The 16,701-nt window shown below is 53.3% G+C and overlaps 1 protein-coding gene across 3 annotated transcripts in view; it reads right to left on the reverse strand.

Moving 5' to 3' along the window:
- UBE3B (ubiquitin protein ligase E3B) overlaps window positions 1-16,701 on the reverse strand; it is a 43,747-nt gene that overhangs the window by 21,458 nt on the left and 5,588 nt on the right. For 2 of the 3 annotated variants that reach the window (XM_028527394.2, XM_028527396.2), the window contains exons 2-15: window positions 16,404-16,506; window positions 15,096-15,277; window positions 14,824-14,944; window positions 13,390-13,449; window positions 13,123-13,227; window positions 11,958-12,054; window positions 10,480-10,565; window positions 9,520-9,602; window positions 8,429-8,534; window positions 8,008-8,128; window positions 6,906-7,083; window positions 5,235-5,401; window positions 3,934-4,101; window positions 955-1,126 (exon numbers count right to left, since the gene is read on the reverse strand). In XM_028527394.2, coding sequence (XP_028383195.1) covers window positions 955-1,126; window positions 3,934-4,101; window positions 5,235-5,401; window positions 6,906-7,083; window positions 8,008-8,128; window positions 8,429-8,534; window positions 9,520-9,602; window positions 10,480-10,565; window positions 11,958-12,054; window positions 13,123-13,227; window positions 13,390-13,449; window positions 14,824-14,944; window positions 15,096-15,256 — 1,625 coding nt within the window. In that variant the 5' untranslated portion in view covers window positions 15,257-15,277; window positions 16,404-16,506. Of the gene's footprint in view, window positions 1-954; window positions 1,127-3,933; window positions 4,102-5,234; window positions 5,402-6,905; window positions 7,084-8,007; window positions 8,129-8,428; window positions 8,535-9,519; window positions 9,603-10,479; window positions 10,566-11,957; window positions 12,055-13,122; window positions 13,228-13,389; window positions 13,450-14,823; window positions 14,945-15,095; window positions 15,278-15,883; window positions 16,048-16,403; window positions 16,507-16,701 lie in introns of those variants that run through there. The other variant, XM_036014852.1, reaches the window with a different exon arrangement.

A 16,701-nucleotide genomic window follows, 5' to 3' on the forward strand; every position in this document is an offset into this window, starting at 1 on the left:
GTACCTGAGGGGCACTCATGAACAAGACGAACACAACAATGTCTGGAAGAACGGAGGAATAAATGAACTCTTTAAGATACATCTCCATCTGAAAAGACCCAATGCGGCTCCATCCACCTTAGGGTCTGCCTCACCCTTGGGTCACCCCGGACCCAGCGACTCAGGGCACCTGTGCCAGCAGCCGCGGAGCACCGCCCTGCCCCTGCCACTCCTGCCTCTGCGCTCGCCGGACCCTGTGCCCTCTGTGGTTCCTGCCCAACCTGCCAGCTACGAGGCCCTGATGCCCTCCGGCCAGCGTCTTCTGGCCTGAACATAACTGCCTGAGGTCTGTTCTATCTTACGACTCTTCCCCAACCTCTTGGGGAGAGGGGGAATTAAGAGAACACCAAGCACAGAAGTAGACACATAAGCCTAAGGAACAAAGGAACTGAACGGGACCAACACTTGTTAATCCCTCACCGTCAGCCGCTGTACAAGGACCTGACAGTCCTTTCCTCACTTGCTCCCTGCCACACTGGCGATGCTGTCTCCACTCCACTGATGTGGGAGCCGAGGCCCAGAGAGGCGTGGCCTCCTGCCCCACTGCCCAGGGTATCTTGGTCTTGCACCTGGGCTCCCTGGCTCAGAAATGTTCTAGCAAACCACCTGGCACAGGGAGTAAATGGCTGAAGTAACCTGGATGCAGACCCAGGAAACCCCAAAGCCCACCTTCGGTGGTACAGACCCGGCTCCCCTGAAAGGATGGCAACAACAGCTGAGCCCCTATTACGCGTCCCCCACTTGGTCAATGTTTCCTCATCTACTTCTTCTAAAACGTTCCTTACAAAAGCAAGCAGTGGGCGCTGCCGCCCGAAAGCTGGCAGTTACCGCATCGGCAGCTGCTTCCTCCCTGACATCGCGCTGTGGCTTCCCCACAGTCTAGGAAGGGAATTCAGGACCATGAGGTCTACCTACGTGACAAGGTGCCGGGAGCAGTCACAGAACAGCATCAGCATGGCCAAGAGCTGCTTCGACTCTTCGGTGTCGTTGCTGAGGCATTCCAGGAAGAGCTTTAACCCTCCGTGGGGCCCCAGCTCGCAGATGAACGCCCACAGCTTGGGCAGCAGGTCATCGAGGTAGGTGAGACCTGGAAGAGGCCGGAGAAACCCAAGCTGCAGACGGGGGCTCCGTCTGGTCCATCATCTCCCTGTCCGTCAGGGAGACAAAAGACACCTGGCAGCGAACCTTACTGTGCACGACAGAAAGCAGGTGCAATTTCTAAGGAAATCATTATCACCATGAGAATACCAACAGCTAGTGTTTGATGGGTGCTTCCTATATGTCAGATACCACTCCAAGTACCAGGCTGGCTGACAAGTTCGCTTGGTCTGTTCCACAGGACGGCTCTAGCAGCGCTCAGCTGTCTTTACTGTCGTTCGAAACAATTTGTTAGACTGTACTGTGACAGCTGTCACATTAGCGTGCATTAGAAAAAACTTATCAAAATTGGTGAATTTTTGTGTAGCCATTTCAATATTGCAGATGGAAGAGTATAAGCGACATGTTTAGCATATCATGCTTTATAATTTCCAGAAAGAAAAAAAATGCAGCTGAAACGCACAAAAAGATTTGTGCAGTGCATAGAGAAGGTGCTGTGACTAATGGTGCGTGTCAGAAATGGTTTGCGAAGTTTCGTGCTGGAGGTTTCTCGCTGGACGATGCTCCACGGTCGGGTGGACAAGTTGAAGGTGACAGCGATCAAATCGAGACATTAATTGAGAACAATCAGTGTTCTACCCCATGGGAGAGAGCCAACATACTCAAAATATCCACGTCAATCAAGTTATCGGTGAAAATGAAACAGGTCTTTTATTTTACAGAAAAAAACTACACGAATAGCTGGCCAAGCCAATAGCTGACATGCACGTGCATCTCCTTCCCAATGTGAAACCCGATGTCACCTCCACTTTTAGAGGGAGGACACTGAAGACCAGAGAGGTTAACTGGCTCAAAATCACACAGCCAATAAATGTCAGAATCAGTGATAGAACCCAGGTCTGGCTGACTCAGTGTTTATGTTTTAAATCAGAGATCGGCACTTTTCTGGGCCAGAAAAAAAGGGCCAGAGAGTCAGTATTTTCAGGCTTTGTGGGTCAATCTCTGTCACAACCACTCAGTGCAACCACTGTAGCACAAAAGCAGCTACAGACAACGTGAGCGTGGCTTTGTTCAAACAAAACTGTATTTACGAGAGCAGGTGGTGGGCTGGCCCTGGCCCTCGGGCAGCACCGTATCAAGTCTTGTTTAAACTGCCTCGCGGGCTCCCCCACATCCAGCACAGCTTTCCTCCCGTCTGCTTCCACTGCCCTGTGGTGAACGTGGGAGGGCGACGACTGCTCTCGGCAGAGACGCCCTTGGGAGCTACACAGGGGTCCCACCTTGGGTGAGGGCGGGGCGGGGCGAGTCGGCTTCCCAGTGGCTACAAGGCCTCAGACACACAGGCCACGTCGCTGTCTGGTCTATGTCTACTGACTACGCTGCTGACTTGGAGAGCCTGGCTCCGAAGTGCCACGTGTCGCTGAACATGCGATAATGGCGTGTTCCTCACCTTACTCCTCAGAGGAGGAGGAGCACCCTTACACCTGAGTCCTTACCATGCCTCTCGCTTTACGGCATTACTCCATCTCAAACAGAACTATCTGGGCAGCCAGAAGCCCGGGACGGGGCAGGGTGACCATCAGCGCTACTGACAGGTGTTTAGAGGGTGAACACAAGGACGACTGTAAAGGAGGTATCATCCCTGCGGTCTGACCCCAGCTTTCCAGGGGCAGGGGTGTGGTTATAAAAGGCAGCAATCTCACAATTTAAAACCAGACTAAAAAAGAAACAGACAAGAGGAAAAAAAAGAAACAGAACAGGTAGTTACATTGTGACGGTCATAAACACATGCCCACAGGACACACAGGGAAGGTGACCGCCCCCACACAGTGTGCTCGCTCGGGCCATCCGCTGGGACGAGGACACTCGCTGACAGCACTGGGCCTGGTTCAACAGGGGCCGAGTCCTGAGCCACCAAGACAGAAACAGACACCGTGCTCTGGACAGCCATGCAGAGGGGCGGCATGGGGCTGCAGGATCGTCACACATTTGTGAGGAGCACAAAGGTGCTTTGCAAATTATGAGTAGAGAAACAGCAGTATTTTTTAAATTAGTGTATTTTCCATAATCTAACGTGCACAGCACTAATAGACTGGGTATTATACAGACACTTTTAAACTAGTGTATCTTCATTCCTGTAAGTATGCACTGTCAAGTTGGCCATAAAACTTCTTTTTGGATTCTTTAACTGGGACAATGGGGGATGCTGCAAGCTGCGGTCACCTTATAAAGCTGCAGACGGGCAGCAAAACCATCCCCCACAGACCAACTCTGCTCACGGGGGGACTCTCCTCCTCGCTCACCCGGGGAGGAAAATGTTAGGCACATCCACACAAGGACGCTACACAGTCTCCATAAATGGGGTTTCCGGAGAATTTCTGACATGATCAAACGCTTATAAGGCGACTAATGGAAAGGGAAGGATAAAACTGTATTTCAATCTAAATATATATACAAGTAACACACTCAGGCACGGGGAGTTACGTCTAGATTGTGGGGTTCAGAGTGGCTTAAGTTTTCTTTCCCCTGCTTCCTTGTCTTTCCTAGTTTTCCATTCACAAAAAGTAGTAACTTTTAGAAAGTGAGTTGTACTTCATAATTAAAATAAGGGACCAGGTCACAGGGACAAACTGGAAGCGCTAGGATGGAGGTCAGTTTCGGCTATTTAACTAATCGGCCTCTAAAATGGCTCAAAAACACCCTCCCTCTCTTCCAAGAAGCCAGAGGAAAATCAACTCGTTCCGAGCAAAACTGCCAGCCAAACGTGAGAGACCGCGGGCGCCCCGGGCTCCGAACCTGTGAGAATCTGCAGCCGGATCTGGGTCAGCGTGGTCAGCGAGGTCTGGTAGAGGACGCAGATGTTGCAGACCTTCTGCACCTCCGCGGAGTCCACGCGCCTGCCCCCCACGGGCTTCAGGATGTTCCTCACTGACGCGGACTTCTGGAAGGCGCGCTTCAGGAGATCTGGCGGGGGACGGAGGGGGCGTGTGAGCAGCGGCGCAGCCATCTGCCGAGTCCCACCCTGGGGATAACTGCGAGCGCATTTCAACCCAGTTCCTAATTTACAGCCACGGCCTGACAGTGCGGCCGCTGCTTGATTCAACTCGTCTCTTTGGAATAAAGCAGAAACGCGTTAACAACAGGATTTCAGGTAAAACCCAAGACGTCTTCAGAATCAGAAAATTTCTCAGAAGCCAGACAATATCATTCTTACATGGGATCCTTTCATGTACCATGTAACTTCAGAACCCACAGAGGTAAAAATTCCAAGGACTATATTGGGGGAAGGGGAAAAAGATGGGGGACCTGGTTGATCCCCAACTTTCTGTGCTTTTAGGTGGAAGAAGGGGTGTAAGCCCCAAGTACTGACATTCACCTGGGTCATACTCTACTTTTGCTTTAAGCCTCCCCATCTGTGTCCTGCTGAGGGGACAGTCACTGAGCCCATGCGCACTGACAGCCACAGGACAGGACTCTGCCACACTCGGGGGCAGAGGAAGAGCCCCCCCTGACCCTGCACATCTGCTGCGGGCAGGTAATTCCACTGATTATGTGCTGGTGGCATTTCCTCCACCTTTCTCGGCGCGGGCAGTGAGACACCTCTCCGCAGAACCCGTCACTGCCCCTGCAATGGGACACCGCTGCGCCGGTGACCGAGTCCCCTTTACCAGGAGCCCTAGCCAGGAGGTTTCTTTTACAATTAGCCACGCAGAAAAGCTCTACCTCTCCTAAGAAACAGGTCTTCCTATTTGTGGGAAGAAAGGGTCCCAAGCCCCTTCCCATCTTGCCTGCTGGAAATTCAGAGCCAGCTGGAAGCTCAGAGAAAACTGCGGCCGCCCATGGAACGTGTATCAGTGGACGTTCTCTAGGCACGACCTTGATTTTGCTCACTATATCTATTTCCCAGGTCCCGTATTCTATCGCTAAGGATTCCCCCCCCCCCTTTCTGCTAAATGTAAAACTGACTCCAGCAGTCTCACAGTCTCTGTGGGAGAGGCAGACCGTCACACAGCAGAGGGGGACAGGCACCCTGGGACACCCAGACGGTGTTCCTTCTCAGCCCGGCAGAGGCTCGGCCAGCCTGCTCAGCCACTCACTCTTCACGGGAAGCACGTTCTGCGGGGATGCCGATGGCACGTGGGCTGCGGGCTCCGGGTTCTCCAGCAGCTTCTTGCTCAGGATGTCACTGAAGAAGATGCGGATCAGGGGCACCCCCCACAGGAACTGCAGCTGTTTGGTGATCAAGGGCATGGACTCGTTAAGGCTGGGAGAGAAAAGGAGACCAGGTGTGTCAGTTCCGCCTGGCGAAGGGCCAGGGAGGGCCTTACTCGGAGGTGCAGCTAGGATCTGCCGTTCCACAGGGTCAAGGAGATAACACTAATTGAAGAAGGGGGCTCCACAAATCCCGCTGAGGCCTGGGTGCGGAAGGCACTGGCCTCTCTACCTTCCCTGTCGCTCCACCCAGACTTCCTGGGCCGCCAGCAGCACCACTGCCCTCCCCAGGCACCAGGCTGCACGCGTCACTGCCATCTCCCAGACACCCTTCACCGCTCCTCACCCCGGTTCCGTCCAGTTTACCACTAAGGTGACAAGAGCCATCTCACGCCTGCTGTGCTGCCCTCCCCTTCACAGCCAGCCCTGAGGCCCGGCCCACAACCCTCGCCAGCTCTCTGGCCTCCCAGGAGTCTCGCTGCTGGCAGGCGTGGTTTCTCCACTCCACACCGCAGGCCCAGCATCGGACTCACACCCCGAAACCCGCCTTCACTGCCTCCCTGCTCGAGACCCAGCGCCACGCGGCAACAGCCACTACCCACTGGGCACCAGCTGGGCCTGGAGTGGACGCTGACGCGCCTCGTCTCAGTCAGTCCTCGGAGACACCCCTCCCGCCGAGCTCCAGATGAAGAAAGGGAGGTGAAGAGACTTGTCCAAGGCCCCCCCGAGAGACCGAGCTGTTCACCACTGTGCTTTCCGCCCCACACTCCGCCCACGACAGCCCGAAGCCCAGCACACGCTCCTCCGCCCTCCTCAGTGTGGGGCAGCACACTGGTCGCCAGCTGGCAATCTGATTTTTTCAATGGGGTGTCACTCGGGTACACGGAAAAGGGAGGAAACCTAGGGATTCCCTTCCCTGGCCCTCAGTTTTCTGCCTCAAGGGCACCCGCCAGGGCCCCGGGAATGAGGCTGAGCAGCACGGCCGCCTCAGACCTGAGACCCGCTGCAGCCCAGTCCAGGGCACGCCTTTGAAATGTGTGACAGCACCTTACTTAGTCTCTCTCTCCCAGCCCAGTGGTACTTCTTAAAAAACATTTTTAAGTTCTCGATTAAAACTTTTAAAATTTACATTCCACCTCTTGAAAAGGATCTGGAGGGGCCTCAATTCCCTTTGAATCATGTGTCTGATTTTAGTATCTCCAAAACACAGCAGCCAGGCAACCAAAATAGTGGTGCCGGAGAAGAAAAGGGCATTTACAGACACTGCGTGAACTGGACAGAAGACAAACCAGCGTGACCTCACTTCTGGGACCAGCTGTGAGGGACGAGGCTGAGAGGGCGTGCACATGGGCTGACTCTGGGTGGCAGCACCATGAGATGGTTTCAGTTCCCTCTTGTTCTTACCTGCACTTCACACAGTGGACACACACACACTGCTTCTGTGCTAAGAAGCGAACGACGTGAGCCCAAGCAAAGGGAGAGGGGGGAGCTGATGGGAGGGAGGCAGGAGGCAGCAGGAGGCGCAGGAGAGATGGCGATTCGCCTCCGGGACTCACCCATAGTCCACGGATTGGGAGAACCAGCCGAGGACGGGGTGCCAGTGGGTCAGGTTGGACTTCTTCTGCGACACGTACTTCTGGCAGTAGCACAGCATCTGGGTGAGCAGGCCCACAAACCCGTCCGTCTCCTCCTCCAACACGCGGGGGCTGAGGGAGCCCAGGTGCAGGAGGTTGCCTGCGGAGAGAGGAGAAGGAAGCTGAGCGCGCTGGGCCCAGGCAGATGTGCGTCGCCAGCTCCCTGCCCCGCTCTCTGCCCGGCGCTCTGCCCGGCGCTCGGGCAGCCACGTCGGCGCACAGAGAGCAACTCCACACCGAGGGCACCTGTCAGTGCTGGCGCTGCAGAGCGATGCAGGGCTCAGAAGTGGGCCAACCCGGCTTCCGGTCCCGGCTCTGCCCCAGAACGGCCGTGCGACCCTCACCCGCCTCTCGAACCCTGTCTCCTCATCGGGAAGACTGGAGTTATCGACCCCCACTCCCGGTGTGAGGCTGTATGACCCACAGGACATCTGGCACACAGAGGTTTGTGGTAGTCAGCTAGTGAGACATTTTAATATTATGCAAAGATGTTAAAACCAGAGATTAACATAAGAAATAATCTTCTGAAGAATATCTGAAATCCCTGGAAATCAGGTATTCCAAGGGCACTGAAGTTATTTAACATGCCTTGTGTGAGGACTCCCTTAAAACCTAGCCCCAAGAACCCTTTTCCATGTGAAACAAACCAGGCCACGAGAATCATGCATGTCTGCTGTTTGAATGCTTCTACCCACAAACCCTTCCATCTACAGTGAAAACACGGTGAAGCAGGCGATGCAGGTCCTACTCTGAGCCCCCGCAGCTGCCCCCCCGCCAAGATGGGAATTTTCCAGGCAGCTCATCACGTTTTCAATTTCCCCTGGGCTGGCAGGAAGTAAGGGCAGAAACTGAACATTCATTTACAGCCACCCAACCAGTTTGCCGAGCTGACAGATTTCCTACGTGATTTCCAGTTTCCCGTGTCCACTTCGACGGCCTCCCCGATTACGTGCTCTCACTGCGAGCACTGCTAACCGTTCCCCGACGTCCAGGGCGCAGTCACACTCCAGCCACAGATACTCACCCATCAGACACAGCGTGTGGCATCCTTCCAAACTTTCACAGACATCACGGCATCGATCTTTATCTCGTAAGAATGTGATGAATTTACGAAGCAAGTCATGGGATTCCAGAACAGCAAGGCGCTGCAAACAAGTGCAGACTGTTAAAGCGAAAGCTGACGGGAAGAATTTCCCACCAGAGCATGAACTTGACCACCTGCAGGTCACCCCCTAGTAGCCAAACATGCTACCGATCACCAAAAATAAAAGGAACAGAGGTGAGAACCTGTGTCTCTGGGGTATTAACCAAAGTGTGCCCAGAGTGGCTGCTGACTCAGAAGAACTCAGGGGAAGAGGTGAGAACTAGCAGAGAGACCATTTTACGCTCTAATTTCTAAGAAGAAAGGCAAGCGTGGAACTGGGGGGGACTCAGAGCCCACTCACCTCCGGGGTCACTATGCCGAGATGCGTCACGAGAGCGGGCACAGACATGATGTGGATGAGGAACGGCCGAAGCAGGTTGTCTGAAAACTGTGCAGCAACCACAGGGCTAGACACAGATAGGTCACCGCACTCAGGGGTCTGCGTGTGAACCTGGGACAAAACAGCAACGCTACCAAGGCCCCCAAGCCCCTGGAATAATGCTTCACCGGACTTCCAGAAAAACCAAGGGCCGAAAATGGGGCGATCCACTGAGGGAACGGCTGAGCCGAGGACAGTACAGCCACATGGCGCAGCCATGAAAAATCAGTTGTGAAGTGTTACTGACATGAAAAAATGCTCGCCCTGGCTGGCATAGCTCAGTGGATTGAGCGCGGGCTGCGAACCAGAGTGTCACAGGTTCAATTCCCAGTCAGGGCACATGCCTGGGTTGCAGGCCATGACCCCCAGCAACCGCACATTGATGTCTCTGTCTCTCTCCCTTCCCCCTCTTCCCTCTTTAAAAATAAATAAATCTTAAAAAAAAAAAGATACGAAGTCTTTAAAAAAAAAAAGAAAAAATGCTCAAAGTACATAGTAAACTTAAAAAAAAAAAAGGCAAAATAAAAAACTACATGGGGAGAGGTGAGGGGGTAGTGACTGGGAGGGAGGGAAATGAGGGATTTTGGAATGCATGTGCCCTGACCGGGAACTGAACCGGAGACCTCCCCCCTTTGTGGGACGACACCCAGCCAGCTGCGCCACGCCGGTCGGGGCTGGCCTTCCAAACATTCTAAACCCGTGTTTATAACACTGTTCCATCCGCTTAAGCCACCCTTTGCTGGCCGTCCTCCAGCTCATAGGTTTCCTTTATCAACTAAAAGCTCAAAAGGAGAAGGAATTTTATCTTGACCCGGGGCTGACTGAGAACCAACACATTCAGGGCTACAGACAGAAGATAAGAAAAGAACTGTCACAGTGACTCGCCTCCCCGGCCCTCCCCCAGACCAACACTTCCTGCCGACGCAGCGGGCAAACCTAGGCCCCACAGGAGTGACCAGAAGACGGGGAAGCGAGAGGGCGAGGCAGCCAGCCCCTCGGCTGCCCCCACTCACCGCAGTGCGAGAGAAAAGGCTGCTGTCAAAGTGCTCTTGGACAGACAGGGCCGGGGTCTCGCCAGGCCACGGGTTAACAGTATCTGAAAGGAACATTTCAACTGGTCAGGGGACGATGCCAACTCTGTATTCCTTTGGTCATAAAAAAAAAAAAAGAGACAAAAATGTAAAATGAGTACCTCAGATAAAAACTAAATTGGAATGTTTTTAAAAATGAAAGGAGAGAAAAGTGATGGGTATAGAGGTTCATTACACCCTCCTCACCTCTAAATGGTATGTTTAACTTTTAAAATAATAGACAGTTAAAAAATTAACAGCTGACAAAAACACCAGACTTAGAATTTTAAGACAAGCAGCCCCCAGTTACGGGGTCACGCAGAGGCCTCCTTGCTGGGGGGCGCTCTGGCCGTCACACCGCCCCCCGGGGCTGCGGAGCGGAGAGAGCGAGGCTGCGTCTGCACGGACCCCATCCCGGTGCCAGGCAGAGGGACGGGCCCGACCCACGCCACTGCTCACGCTGAAGAGTTCCGAAGAGTTACTTCAACTCTTCGCTACCCCCGCTACACGGGCTGGCACGGAAGGTGCAGCATGGACAGAAGGCTTTTGAGGACACAGAGCTACCAAGTTCATTCCAGACGCCAACCGAGAAGGAGCCAGAGGGAGCGAGCCCTGAGGCCTCCCCCTGCCCCTGCCCGAGTTTCAATTTCAAGTGACTGGATTACACCTGCAGCCGAAGACACAGCACATTAAAGGGATCCTAGTGCCACGGTCTCCCTTCACCCAAACCGCAAGTGACCCAAGCGACCCAAGGCCGGGGGAGGGAGGAGAGGACACTGAACATTCAGCTCTTTCTGTAAAGTGTTTCCGGGAGGAGGGCACCGGATATGCCAAAACCAAACACAACAATCCAAGCTCAGGTTTGGGGAGTAAGGTCACGTACTAGGGGACTGGGCCACAGACCTGCAGCACGGAATAAAACCCACGCTGGTTGAGATGTCCCATTATATTTGCACAGATGTGGGTCATGGCTGGTCGAAGACTCTCACCTAAACAAAGAAAGAAGTCCGAGACACAAAAAATGCATCTGACCATACGTGAACAGTTTAGGTGGGACAGAAAGCCACACCCCGCGCCCAGGGCCCCAGGAAACGAGACACTTTCTGGCTTGCCCTCCTGCTCCCCTGGGCCTGGGACCCGGGTTCACGGAGACGCTGCACATCCAGGACCCTCTGTCTCCTGGAAGGCCCGGGTCACGTGTCATCCTCAGGTGACGGGGGCCGTCATCCCCAGTCAGGAGTGATGCCCCCCGGCTGAGCTCCTGCAGCAGCTTCTCTACTTCCCTCCGAGGGTCAGGCACTGTATTCTCTGCGGCTGCCTCCTCTCTCCAACAAGATCGAAGCTCCCTGGCAGGGCCCAGGGCTCACCATGTTTTAAATCCTGCCCAGAGTCCAGGACAGTGCCTTAAAATAAACCCTCCCCCTGACCCGGGGCCTTTGAATGCTGGCTTTCTCTGCTTTCCGAGTTGTCCCTCCTCTTTATCCTGCAACCTCTAACTCGCCCACCTGCTCCCAGCTCAGATGGCACTTCTCCAGGGAGGCCTGACCGCTGACAAAGCGAGGCCAGGCTGGCCCTACCCCATGCAACTCCCACGTCTCCTGTACTCTCCCTTCCCAGCACCAGGGCACAGGACACGCATGTGACCTGTCTGCAATGTCTGTCTCCCCCACGAGGCTCTCGGGTCTGTGGGCAGGAGTGGCCACAGAGCAGCGTCTGCACAGCGTCGTAGTCTGCACGGTGTGCGGCACAGAGCAGGCTGTTTGCTGCACAGACGGGTGAAGTGACTGAATGAAAAGCATAAAGCTGAGTGTAATATTCCCTGAGTATTCAGGGAAGTAGGCAGCTTTACAATGCAAATGTTATGGTCAAAGATTATTTGCTGCTGAATGATTCACCCAATGAAACGACAAGGCTTAATGTGAGCAAATATTGTCACTGGGTGCTGCAGAGGTAATAAAAAATAAGATCAGAGGAACCATAGCTTTAAGCATAAATTCCAAAACCGGAGACTATAACACACAACACTGAACACGTTCTGGACACTACAGTGCCGCCTGCTGGGAAGTGTGAAGGGCACCTTTGCCGGTATGGTCTCGGGCCTCCCCTGAGGCTTGAGATGGCAAAACTGCTTCTTAAAAAGGTGGAAAGGGCCCTGGCCGGGTAGCTCAGTTGGTTAGAGCATCGTCCTGATTTGCCAAGGTTGTGGGTTCGATCTCCAGTCAAGGCACATATAGGAATCAACCAAAGAATACATGAGTAAGTGGAACAAATCAATGTCTCTCTCTCTAAATGAATAAATTAAAAAACTTAAAAAAAAATTAAAGGTGAAAAGGTGCCCAAGCTCTGCCCTTAGGAAAGATTTTGAAGCAAGTCCCACAGACCTTTTCCCCGGAAAATTTTCCACGTTGAAGTGTCTGTGAAGGTGACAAGCATCGTGAGGTACAGTGTGACGAGTCTGGAGTCTTGTAAGATTTCAGGCTGCAGACAAAGAAGGGAGTGAGTGAGATAAGACACACGCCCTCCGGTCCCAGACAGTGAAGCAACATTGTACAACTTGTCTAAGTGCACTCTGCCTGAACAAGTGAGTCAGCGATACAAGCAAGTGTTCTTTTTCTCTTGGGGAATGACCACCTTAGGAGTTAAATGACAGGGATTTTGACCCCTTAGTCACTAACTACAGAATCTGAAGTACTTCTGAGAATGGAGAACTGAGACTTCTGGGAAACAGCTGCTACCTGAGCCCTTGCAAAGCCTCTGTCCCCGAAACTCCTCCCTCCTCCATATGCACGAAGTGGACGTGGCTGCTGTTTGCACCGCCTCACACCTCTGTCCACCTTCTCCCAACACAGAAGTGGGCACGAGACCAGGCTGGGCCAGTGGTAGTACCCCACCCGCTCACTACTGTGACCAGATAAGGGTTGAGACCAGGGCCCCACTGGGTCACTGAGGTCTCCCAGATTTTTAACGGGTGGGGACGTCACCCTTTTCTCTTTGGTCAAGACAGAATATGAGGCCAGAACTGCTAGCTGCCAGGATCACAGCAGAAGCAGCCAAGGTGACTCCAAAAGGCTCCAGAGATGAGAGAGAAGAATGAGGGGAGAACCCAGCAGTCCCGGCTCTGATCATCCCCAGCTGCCACGTGACAGAACACACTCTCCGACAAAAGGTTCTTTCTTGCTTAGCTTGTGTATGTTATTTCTGTGCTCGTGTTGGATTCCTGCACTGATAAAAGAAGCCTGACTAGGGTAGCAATATAAACGATAAAGCATCCATTACAGGAAAACCATGGGGAGGAAGATGGGACTCCCTGGCATCGACACTGCGGCAAGCACACGTCGATGTTCAAAATACGTAAATCAAAGGAGGGCTGAAATGGACAAGGGAACCTAACTCACTCTCTCCTAGAACGGGGGCTCTGATAACTCTTTACTGGATCCTGACTGACAAATCTGACAGCTGTAACCTATGAGGGAAGCACGAGGGCTCTGAAAATATATATGAAAGGCCCCAGACGGGAAGGACACATTTCCAGTGTTTCACTTTTACCTTGAGCTGCTTAAGAAACTCACAGCAATACCAGAGGATGTCCTTGATCTGTTTGATCCACAAGAGGGTGAGATCCTTGGAGAGAGCCAGGGACACATACCACACCTACAAGGAGGGCAGAGAGAAACGCCACGGGCGGTTACAGGGGTCAAGCGAGTATGTGCTGGCTCGAGTATCAGCTCGGTTCGGTGCCGCGTAAGGCGGTGAGGATCGATGGGCAAACAAGCAGACAATGAGACTGACTTTAACCCTCAACCTCCCACTCACCTTGGGTTCATTCTCAGCATCCATACTGCTCAGGATGCAGCGGCACAACTTTTCAAATCTCTGCAAAGAGGCAGAATGGGGGCGTTAAGTTCCTGGAAGCAATGAAAAATGGGAAGCAGCAAATGTCTGGTGGACACCCGGCGGAGGCATGCCTGTCATGCCAAAGACTCACACCCATGATCATTTTAAGTTCCTTCCCACAGACACGGGAACTGAGGGTCAGAGAGGCTAAAGAAAGGCTTTCAAACCGGCAGCCTTGTGGGTTGACGGGCCCTGTGTTTCTTTTGGGAGCTGGTACATTTCATATAAAATCCAGATGGGGGCTCCCTTCGAGAACGAAGTTAATCCGGCAAACTCAGCTTGGACTCCTGCAGACCAGCAGCGACCTGCTGAAGCAGGCTCTCACTTGCCATTTTGTGAGATTCATGGATACTTTTGCCTCAGACTGCTGTATCATCACTTCTTATCTTCAAATGCAAAAGGAAGGAGAGGGGAAGCTGGACGCCAGACTACACTGTGGCGACACCAGTCCTGGGTCCGCCCTTAAACTCGGTGTGGTCCTGGGTGGCTGCCCCATTGCTGTCAACTCTAGTTCCTTCCTCCGTAAATGGGCCCACCTCGCTGAGCCTGTTTGTCCTCGTCTACGTGACCGAGTGTTCCTGGCCAGCGAACTCCTCCCTGTCCTGCTGGGCTCTGAGCTCTCCAGAGTAGAGACCTTGCCCGCCTTGTCGCCTTCTGGAGCCCGGGGGCCTAGCAGAGGGTCTGGCACAACAGGAGACTCGGCGATAATGAAGGCATCATCCCTGATCCCCCAGAGGCATGCCTCAATGGTACCGTAAGTACTGTTACAGACAACTTAGCTGTTTCCTGGAATCGTATTTTCTGGGCTAATTCTAATCCCAAACATATAACCGACATGTTTTCTTTGGTTTGCAGGATTTAAAAGAAATTTGAAATTAACTACCGATTTTTATAAATTAGAAAACTGAGCATAAAGAAGTCCAGCATCTCTTTAAAAAATCAGAGTCCGCCACTGGATGAAGCTGAGCGGAGGCCGTCCCCTTCGGGTGGGCGTGCCCCGATGCCATCACTCCCTCTGGTGTCCTTGCGGTCACTGAGCGCTTCCAGCTGTGACGGCTGGTACTGTGTGTGGTCTCATAAATGGCTTCTTGCACTCCCTCACCTAACTCGCCTGGCTCCTGTGTGCACCTGAGTCCACCGAGTACTGTGATACTTGGTGGGGAGAGAATTGTGAGGAGGCCCAGAGGCACAGGGTGTAATCCCTGCAACACAGGTCCTAAGGAGACCACGGGGCAGGATGTGGGAGTACCCCAGAGCTGCCAGCTCAGGGGGTTGCTTTAAGGACCGAATGACCTCACATTTATAAAACACCTGGCAGACGGTAAGTACAACGTATATGTGCTATTATTTTACCTCATTATCCTCTTTAATTCTGAACAAGAACAGCAGTTTCCTGGCGATCTTAAAAATACACAGTGCACTTCTTTTACTGGACCCAGAATCATCTGCTTTAAAAAACTCATCGATCTCTCTCCTAAGGAACGGAAGGGTAAACAAAAAAGACATTTTTAATTAGGCGCTCACAGCAGCTGGAAGGCTTTTGAAGCACTGTGAGAGAAGGCGCCATCTTTTCTTGCCGTAAAATTGGGAGCAAGAGAAAACGCGCTGCGGGCGTCGGCACCCACCTGATTTCTCTCTGCAGTCGGCTCCGACAGAGGAAGCTCCGGACGTGGGCCTGGATCCCCACGGCTGCGCGCTCCCGCTCCTTCTGCACGAGCCTCTCCTCCCGAGCCTGGCGGGCTCTGTCGATGAACCACGCTCGCGAGGTCTGAGAAACGGTGAACATGCTTGCACACCTGCACAAACCCTGCAAGGAAGATGGCGACTGGTCAGTGCAGATCACTGAACGGAAAACACACACGGAAGGCGGCTCGAGAGCGGCGGGTGGGCAGGGACGCGGGTGGCGGCAGCAGAGAGCTGCCCCGGCCCTCCAGCGCCTTCCAGAGTGCTAATAGCTCTCCTGGCACAAGTCCCAGCTTCCCATCGGCTCTCTTCACGCAACTCACTAAGAGCAGAGACTCTTCTCTTGTATTAAACAATCCCATTTTCTTAAGAAAAAGAGCACCGCGCCCCGCACAGGGTGTGGGCCCTCTAACTGTAACGAACAAGCAAAGCAGGACTCGATGCCTTCGTTCAACTCCGTAACAGCTAAGGAGCAGTTCCACGTAGGCAGCCCTAGAATTATTTCGGCCCTTTGAAGGCAACCTCGAGGCTGGTGTGGCCCCCGGTGAAAATGAGTTTGACACCGCTGCACTAAATCGAACAGGTTTTGTTTTATGTGAAACTTATCCGTTGTTCTTACTGATCCCACTCTTCAAGGGGCAATAAAGCACTCAGAGCAGGCTGGTCTGCTCCCACCAGCTGACTGGTACCCGTGGAGAGAGGCTCTGCGTTATCCATTACGCACTTTCACCTCCATCACCAGCCACTCTTTTCCCACCGGGACGGCTTTGGCTAGCAGCCTGCAGCGCACAGCGCCAGTCCAGGGAGCGTCTGGTGCTGAGATGATCTCTCTAGATGCGCATTAGCTTTGTCATTCTATCCAGAGAAATGTAATCAGTCCAGCTGGCAAAAGCGCTGAAATGCTATTCATAAGTCCAAACGTCTAGAAAAGGATTTCTTTACTGGGCTACTTCACTCGAAGCATCGAAGCAGCACGCACACAGAGACCTCACCCACATGGAAAGGCTCACGGGAGGCCCTGCCCATGCACCATGCCGGCACGCGGAGGGGCCTCTGCGGCCCCCTTTCGGCACTGCTTCACATCTGTTAGACTGAAGTCTCTGCCAACACATGCGTCTCTCCCCTGCAGTTCTCAAAACAAATCAACCGAGTCCGCCTGACCACGGGAGCGGGGTGAGAAGACTGCAGATAAACAGGCCTTCCGAGTCGCTCCCTCTCCCCACCCGGCAGCGGGCGCCCCGAGCGCGCACCCGAGGGCCTGCCTGTGTCGCCGAAGTGCCAAGCGATCATCGGTGGTCGTGCAGAGGACTCACCGCCGGGGGCAGCTTCGCAGTTCAGTGCTGCTTCTCTTCTCTGCAGAAGCGGAAGAAAAAAAACCCAGATTTAGGGTTAGAGTCTTTTGTTTTTAATCCTCACCAACAGATACAGTAATTGACTTTAGAGAGAGAGGAAGGGTGGTGGGGAGAGAGAAACGTCGATGTGAGAGAAACACAGACAGGTTGCTTCCTCTACGTGCCGGTCCTCGAACCAAACCTGAGAACTGTGTCC

Source organism: Phyllostomus discolor, chromosome 13, assembly GCF_004126475.2.
Source record: "Phyllostomus discolor isolate MPI-MPIP mPhyDis1 chromosome 13, mPhyDis1.pri.v3, whole genome shotgun sequence".
NCBI classification, from domain to species: domain Eukaryota; kingdom Metazoa; phylum Chordata; class Mammalia; order Chiroptera; family Phyllostomidae; genus Phyllostomus; species Phyllostomus discolor.